We start from the raw sequence: 8,993 nt of genomic DNA, 5'->3' as shown, positions 1-8,993 counted from the left end.
AAATCAAGGAATAGTTTAGCTTTAGTTTTTTTTTATCGCAAGCCGGTTCAAGTAAGTTATGTAGCGTGGAATAAAAGTGTTGGGTTTCCTTTAGAGTAAGAATAGGTCGAAGATTCATTTTAGATGTTCGTTTGGTTTGATGGTTACATACTTACATGACTTGTTTTTTTAATAAAATATTCTCGTTCGTCATTCCATAAAAAACTAAATAATATATATATATATATTTAATATTAATCCAAAAGAAATACATAATATATATTTAAATCAAATTTGTACATATAAATAGTTATGTGTTTACCGAAATAAAAATATTAAAAAACAATCAATAAAAATAATTAGCAAGGCAAGCTCAAACTCAAACTTTATGACTAGCAAAGTTCAGCCTTCATATATATCGCTCACTAATACTTTGTCTTGAGTTAAATAAGCCGAGCTTGAACTTAAACGAGCTCAACCTTTTTGCCACGTATACTCGAAACATTAATCAAGGTCTCGAGAGAGGGGGAGAGAGATGCGTTCAGTTAACAAGTACATGAAGATAAATAAAGTTGCAACGAATGAACAAAAGATTAAATGAATCACATTCACGCGATACTATGAATACCGCTAACTCACAACTAATCATTGGTTCATGATTGTGGCACATACTTAAGACTAGCAATATAAATATGATAGGATGTCAAAAGACCGGTGACATGAATTACTACTACTGCACAACACATGCTAGAACATAAAACCAAACCCAACTGAACGAAGCAGCTTCGCACGAATCATACACCCTGAAAGTACAAACAATTAGGTAAGTAACTAACATATACACAATACCACATTTACCCAACAAAATAAATATACCTTATTATTAATTTTCAATTAGGCATATATGATATTACCTAAGTTTGCATGGGTATGAAGTTATACATGAAATGGGCTTCTAACTATATCGTTTAGCTTTGGCCCGTTTAATTTAAAACATAGCCCGTATCAATCATTTATAAATAAACAAATCAAAATTACGACCTATATTCCCATAAGCTTGTTTTTTTAAGTTTCATTTCGGTTTAATCTTTCACAATTACAGAATCAGAGTATTTTCTTTTTCCTACTTCTGCTAAAAGATTAAAGCAATTAATAAAATCATATATTTTTTATTTTCAAGAAACAATTATTTTAGAAATGTTTACCTCAGCAGCTGATGATATGATGGAGTCCCTTTCAGCATTCAAATGACCACTCAGCCTCCTGCACAATGTTTGAACCATTTATCGTTAAAAAGTCAAACGCTAACAATGAGTCAACCAAAGTTTATTTTTAGCCCGAAGTAGATTATTCAAAATAATGATTACATTTGACACATTTGTTATTTATAAAGGTGTTCATCGGTTCGATTTATTCAGTTTCAAGATTCTGACAGTTGAAACCGACAACCGAACCGAATTCAGTGTTTGACCAACCCTGTTTTGCCCGTTTGTAAAGAATTACCTCGGTTTCTCAGACTTTGCAAGGTGTTTAGACATGATAGATGCCTGCAAAGAGAATACAATATCGTTTTCTTCAATCATAATTATAATTATAATATTAATTAGTTTTATAAGAAGTAAGAAGTATTATATTCATATAATATGTGTTGAAAATACCTGTTCTTGAATAATACTTCTTGCTTCAACGAGTTGAGCTTCTAACTCTAGCTCTCTTTCAGTTGCTTCGGAGGTTACTTCAGCCTCTTTTTGTGCATCTTGTAGCTGACCCATGCGTTCCTTCACGGGGCAAATTAAAGAAATTTAAAACATTGTTTATACAGAAACGGGTCAATCCATGTTGTATATAATGGGTCAAAACTCAAAAGTCGGCACATGTGATTCAAATCATAGTTATCAAATGCGATAAGCGCATAAAAGCGCCCGATTTAAAAAAAAACACGCACATTAAAAAAACACAAATTTTAACTTAAATAGAACATCTTATGAAGAACACATACATTCATTCTTCAAATAGTTTATAAAACAACCAAAGAACAAAATCCAAAACATGAAGTAGTACCAAGTACATCATAATAATTAGAAAAACCAAAAACTAAAGCAAAAAAACCATAATAATTATGGTACCCCTTAAATAATGGAGTTTTAGGGACTCCTAGAGAATAGGAACAAGTTTTTAAATGGTATTAAATATGCATGGGGAGGTTTGGGAAAAGATTATTGCGCTTTAATTATCTGTGGCATGCAAATCGCAATTAATGCGCTTAAGTGGAAAAACGCTTGATTTTAATAACTATGATTCAAATACAAATCATGGTATTATTTTAAGAATTCAATTTTGTATTAATATTTAATGCTTTATTAAGCATAAACATACAAAAAGGTAGACAAAAGTGTTGCCAAGTCAGCATATGGGAGCTGCCCTGTTTCGACCCAAGCATAAAGTCACAGTTTTGACCTAAACCCATTTTGACCCGTTACCCGACCCGTTTGTTTTAGCACCTCTCCTAGGGGGATCGTAAGATATTCTAAATAGACTCGTTAAAAACTCAAATTCAACCGAGCTTGGGCCTACCAATAAGTTCATTTAATGATCGAGCCAGAGCATCTCAAGCTCAAATAGGTTCACCAGCCTAAACCATAGTTATTAAAATCGAGCGCATTTTGCGCTTAAGCGCATATAAAGCGTCAAGCGCATTAATAGCGATTTGCATGCCACTGATAATTAAAGCGCAATAATCTTTTCCCAAACCTCCCCATGCGTATTAAATACCATTTAAAAACATGTTCATATTCTCTAGGAGTCCCTAAAACTCCACTATTTAAGGGGTTCCATAATTATTATGGTTTTTTGGTTTAGTTTTTGGTTTTTCTAATTATAATGATGTAATTGGTACTACATCATGTTTTGGATTTTGGTTTTTGGTTGTTTTATAAACTATTTGAAGAATGAATGTATGTGTTCTTCATAAGATGTTCTATTTAAGTTAATTTTTTTGTTTTTTTAATGTGCGTTATTTAAATCGGGCACTTTTTTTGCGCTTATCGCCTTGGCGCTACACCCAACCTCTACGCTTTCGATCGCTTATCGCATTTGATAACTATGGCCTAAACTAGCATGTTATATATGATTTTTATTTTATATATTAAATATATATTTACAAAATAACTATTATATTTAAAATTTTTATAAAAATAATTAAAAGTTATGTATAACGTTAAATAATTTAAGAACTCTTAACATCATCTTATTTATTTATTTATGTTATATATTTAATACTATTTGAGCGTGGTTTTTTCATTTATACAAAATCACAAAACTACCCTCAAGTAATGTTAAAAAGTTAAATATACAAAATAAGTAAATAAAATGATTTGTTGTAAGAAATTTTTGAAGTTCTTAACTTTTTGGAGTTTTGAAGAGATCCAAACCCTCTATACATACATATATATAATTGTATATAAAAAGTTAATAACATATATAACATATAATATATTACCTTTATCGAAGCCACCTTGTTTCGAAGAAACGCTTCTATTTGATCTCTACCCATATGAAACGGCAAGTCAAACACATCCTGATATTAACAAACTTTCAGTTTGGATCATACTAAATACCTTGCAACATAAAACTTGTTAATGTATCGACTCATACCGTCCTACCGCCCAACGGGGACTGAGACGGGTCAATATCCCTGTCGTTGACCGGGGAAGAATGTTTGGATGAACCATTTGGTGCATTCAGAAATTCCCTCATATCCACCTATAAACCATTATATATGTAAAAAATGTGTAAAACATTATACACTGGTTTCTCATTATGTTACCAATGTAAATTTATATTTTTGCAATATAATAAGAATGATAACATACCTGCATTGACCGTAACAATGCTCTTAAATCAGAATTCTCGGTAACCAATTCTTGATTTTTTGCCTCGTATGCATCCACCTAAAACAGCATATAAACATATGATAATATGCGCACGCGTGTGTGTGTGTGTGTATGTATAGAGAAGTGATCATTAGGAAACTTCATGAAAACCACTTTTAAGCTTAAAAAAATAATTTTCATTCTTTTAATATCTTATTTTATTACCCAAAAACAATTAAAAAAATTAAAAAAACAAAACAATGTGTAGCTGGCAAGATACATATAGGTAATATCATGAGCTACATAGACATAAATAAAAGGGATGTGTATATGTGTGTGTGTGTGTGTATTGAAGCAAGAAAAGGAGCTTTATAAATTATAACATACAATCTTTTTATAGAAATCGTTGTCAGCCTTCTTCCCATTCCATGTCCCACGTTGTCGCCCTTCTTTCTGTCGTTAAAAATAACTTATAGTAAGAAATTAATAATTTCAATTCATAAATCTGCAAAATTATGTGAACACTGAAACATTACCTGAAGTAAATTCATAATTTCCATGCCTGATCTAGATTCCTTCTTTTTCTCCATCATAACTTGATTTAGTCGTTCCTGGAAAGAAAGATAATTAGGCATGTAAACGACTCGAACGTTCAGTTAACCATTCAACAGAAAGTTCGTTTATGCTCGTTTATTTAGTAAATGAACGAACATGAACAAAAAAAAAATTGTTTGTTCAGTTAAACAAGCGAGCATTATTCATTAGCTCGCTATTTAGTACGAATCAGTGAAATGACCGAATCCATCAAAATTATTCAACAGGCCCCAACATGAACAGATGTCTCGGTCATTCATTAATGTTTGTGAATTTTCTATGTTTGTTTTACGTTTGTTGGTGTAGTTCGATTAAGTTCATTCCTTTATATATTAGAGTTTAAATCTTATTTTAATTGGTGTTTGCTCAATTATGTCCATTTATATTCATTGATCAATAGTTATGTCTGTTTATGTACGTTTGTGAAACGTTCGTCTATACTATTTACAAACAAAAATAAACGAAAAGGAAAACGAACACATTCATTTTCTTAATTAACAAGCCCGAACATCTATATAAATGACAAATAATGGAATTTAAATGCATTAAGAGGCCATCATACCTGCAACTTAATGTACTCTTTTTCTTTCTTTTTCATCTCGTGTATTTGTTGAGTTCTAACTTGCTTTTACAAAATGACATGATGAAGATGGTGAGTTATTTACGAAATAAACAAAACAAGATGAGAACATAGAAAAAGATGTATAAAAAGGTAAAAACCAAACCTGATTTCCAATAACCATCTTTTGATATTCATCTCTTTCCTGCTGCAACTTCTCAATTTGGGCCATTAAACTGGCTTTTGCTTTCGCTTCCTGATCATAAGAAATGTAAGCAAACATGTAAGAATACAAACCAATATCAATATGCACACAGACACACGCACACACGCGTGCATTACCGTGCGGGTAATAGTTGCTATTTCCCTATCTTTAGCTGACAATTGTGACTCCAGCCTCTCTACTTTAGCCTCTAATCTTGATATGTCTGATGAAAGTCTGCAAGAAAATCCAAAACTTATCACCATTGACTAAAAAGTTATGACATTGTTACAGTTCAGTATAAGCTACCAATGTGTATAGTTTTAAGTCCCAAAGTAATTTTAATTTCAACGCGGTCAAAAGAATTACGCTAACTAACATCACCTCATTTTTTACAATTCTGCTACATGTTAAAAGTAAAGCTTGATGGTTGATATTATACCTAATGTAGTTCGAGAGATATTAAAAGCGTCATTTGGCAATATAACAATAGTTAATACATGACAATGACAATTACAACTATATCTACTAATCCTATGTCAGTATACATGATAATGACAAGTGTATGATCTAAAACTTGGATAAATTTATATCCACTTAAATTTAGGGCTTCAAAGATTCACTTCCCAAATTGAAACTTCACACGAATTCTAAATGTGATACTTAACTAACCAAATGTCACATGTGAACTTAAATACTTCCAGCAATAAGAAGCTTACCGTTGCCTCTGATCATTAGTAGATTCTCTAAACTCAATATCTCGTTGCCGTTGCTGCAACAGCGAGTATATACAATTGCAAGTCCGCGCAATCGAAACCTAAAACAAAAACAAACAATACATACACTTAAAAATCTAACTCAAAACAACAAAATCATACACAAAACCGAAATTCACCAACCGGATCAGTTGCAAACAGATCCAGAGAAGCCGGAAATCCGAATGTGACTAGCGTCTGGTTCAAATACTTTGTACAGTGATCCAAATTTCCTACATCAGCAAATGTGTACTCACTGCAACACAAAATCGTACGGTAATCTTATCAATTGTGACAGTTGTAGCAAATTAGGTAAAATAACAATGATGCAATACCATTCCAACCCGAACCTGTTCTAACCAAAAACCTGGTTCTGACCCGAACCAAAATAACCCTTTTTGAATCGACTCATTTCGACCCGAACCAAAATAACCCTTTTTTTAATTGGCCCATTTCGACCGAACCAAACTAACCCTTTTTTAAATCGACCCACTTCAACCCGAACCAAAATAAACCCTTTTTAAACTGACCCATTTCGGCCCGAACCCGTCCCAACCCGAACCAAAATAACCCTTTTTTAAATCGACCCACGTCACACGGAAAAAAATAACCCTTTTTTAAACTGACCCATTTCAGCCCGAACCCGTCCCAACCCAGACCAAAATAACCCTTTTTTGAACCGACCCATTTTGACCCGAACCAAAATAACCCTTTTTTAAACCGACCCATTTCATCCAGAACCAAAATAACCCCTTTTTGACCCGGCCCGAACCAAAATAACCCTAATTGAATCGACCCGTTCCGACCGTAACCCATTTTGACGCGTGACCCAAACCGACCCGACCCGTTTGCCACTGGTAACAAATTAGGTAAAAACGATAAAACTTACCTAGATCCATAGCTGGACTGTGTAGGTTACAGATCGAGCCAACAGATACACAGAAAAACAGTTAAATCAGCATCAATTCAAATAATAATAATAATAATAATAATAAATAAACAATTTCATCTTGAATTGGATTTAAACTCAGAAATTTAAGTACTCTGAGATCGAGATTTGCAGTGTCGGTTGATGTCATTGTTGAGATGTGAGGGTTTAGAGTGTTGCCGGAATGTAGATAGAGTGACGGTGGTGGTGGCGGACGGTGGTTGGTTTTTGTATGTGGTAAAGAATTAAATTAAAGATAAAACGGTTTTGAGAGTTTGAAAATTGAATTGAATTGAATTCACGGAAAAAGCGTGAATAGTTGTTGTTTAAAGAGGGGCTTTAAAGTTACGTTACCTTTTTTACCTTCGAAAATTTTTTTAAAACCAAGGTTCTTTTTAATCTCAGTATCTTTAGCAGTTTTGCACGTACAGCCTTTCCAAACTCGTTCGCCACTCGTTTGGAAAGTGTTCAGAAAATGTTTGCTCGTTTTTTTACTCGATTGTAAACAAGACATTCAGCAAGGTTCGGTTTGTAAACGCGCAAAGGTCTACTCGGTTCAGTTGTAAACGAGCCAAGCAACGAGCAAGCCTTCGCCCGATTCGGCTCGGGTCATGAACGGCCCTATTTGCGGCGGTGGCATAAAACCATGAAAAAGTGAAGTTGAAACTTGAAGCGTTTTATCGAATTCGTGTGTTGAAGTGGGTGTTAAATGTCGGATGATCTTCCAAATGTTGAGCGGTGAATAATTACGGTCATACATTATCACTGGTAAGTTGTAACGTCCAACCATCGTATTCTTTATTTTATGATATTATTATCCTTCCAATTGAAACAGACAATAGTCATTTAGTTGCAACATATTTATTATCCTTTCAATTAAAACAGACAATAGTCATTGAGGTTGTAACTCGGGCAGAAATAAGATATGTTGGGTAAGTTGGGACAGGGTTACTACGCCAATTGAAGCTGGTGGTCTTGGTCTCTTTCCTCTCCTCGACTCAAACATTGCTTTATTATCTAAATGGTTTTGGCGATTTAAACTCGAAGATAATTCCGTATGGCGAAAAGCGATCATGTCAATTCATAGCTCAAATAGATCTTGGCCAATTCTTCCCCATGCTAAGCGCTTCACCGGGGTTTGAACTCAATTGCAAAGTTGGAGAACCATTTGGCTGCCTCAATTATAAAACTTGGTAATCTTGTTAAAGGTAATCTTGGTAATGGTAGGAGATTAAGATCCTGTAATTTTTCTTTTTAATTGTTTACTTTTGTTGTGTTGTTTTCTTGGCCTTGGCTTCTTGCTAGTTTGGTGAAGAGGTAGGTCCCCGCAAAGCCCAGTTGGACCCGCAAGACACACCTTAAAGAGGTACGTCTGCGCAAAGATCAACTGGTTCCGCAGGACCCACCAGGCTCAGAGATGAAGACCTTACACGCAGTAAGCCAGCTGTTCCCGCAGGAAAGCCTCCCTTGGTATAGTACCCTGCATGTTCCCGTAGCTGTGGGTACAAACCAAGAAGGAAGGCTACCCGCACTAACAGTAAAGCTACACGCATAAAGCACTAACTCTTATACTTCAGCAATGTCACCTGAAGAAGGAATGAGCAGGGCGGGAATATTCCCGCCCAAAAGAGCCAGTCCGTACGCTTCCAGAAGATCTTTTGTACTATACCTACCAAGGTATGGACAAATAGACAAGATCTGGTAAAAGCGACCCATGAACCAATTACAGGGTGACAGCTCACCGACAATAGTACGAGGAGGAGCACGCTCCAGTACAAAACGTCGCCATCAGCCGCTGCCTACCCACCAACTCCCATCGTGGCACGAACATAGCCCGTAGTTGGTGGAAAAGGAATATTATACAGCTGGCCGTACCTGCTTGGAAACCTACCTTCGGCTATAAATACTCCAACACCTTGGAACGGTATTATTATCTCATATTATCTTATCTTCTCTCTAGCTATTTCTCTCAATATACACTTATATTCAGAGCAATCTAGTCTGATTCTCACGCCGGAGGGTGGTCACAAGGAGGAACCCCCCCTTCTCAGTGACGAGCTCACGGTCTGTTTTGCAGGTCGAGAAGAATAACCATCTTTGCCGG

The 8,993-nt window shown here is 34.9% G+C and overlaps 1 protein-coding gene across 1 annotated transcript; it reads right to left on the bottom strand.

Moving 5' to 3' along the window:
* Positions 1–519: 519 nt before the first annotated feature.
* LOC143543746 (uncharacterized) lies at positions 520–7,177 on the bottom strand. The gene is made up of 16 exons (XM_077035998.1): positions 7,005–7,177; positions 6,851–6,867; positions 6,106–6,217; positions 5,926–6,023; positions 5,347–5,443; positions 5,171–5,260; positions 5,008–5,070; positions 4,388–4,462; positions 4,239–4,304; positions 3,852–3,929; positions 3,634–3,741; positions 3,479–3,556; positions 1,638–1,757; positions 1,483–1,526; positions 1,185–1,242; positions 520–782 (listed from the first exon to the last, which is right to left on the bottom strand). The coding sequence occupies exons 1-16, from the start codon at positions 7,038–7,040 to the stop codon at positions 774–776; spliced, it is 1,149 nt and encodes a 382-aa protein (XP_076892113.1). The 5' UTR covers positions 7,041–7,177; the 3' UTR covers positions 520–773.
* Between the last annotated feature and the right edge of the window lie 1,816 nt (positions 7,178–8,993).

The sequence above is a fragment of the Bidens hawaiensis genome, unplaced genomic scaffold (assembly GCF_021521415.1).
Source record: "Bidens hawaiensis isolate Kalapana, Puna unplaced genomic scaffold, B.hawaiensis_p1.1 tig00013295_1, whole genome shotgun sequence".
In the NCBI taxonomy this organism is placed as follows: domain Eukaryota; kingdom Viridiplantae; phylum Streptophyta; class Magnoliopsida; order Asterales; family Asteraceae; genus Bidens; species Bidens hawaiensis.
Note: the sequence above shows the minus strand (reverse complement) of the source record. Positions and strands in the feature narration are given on the sequence as shown.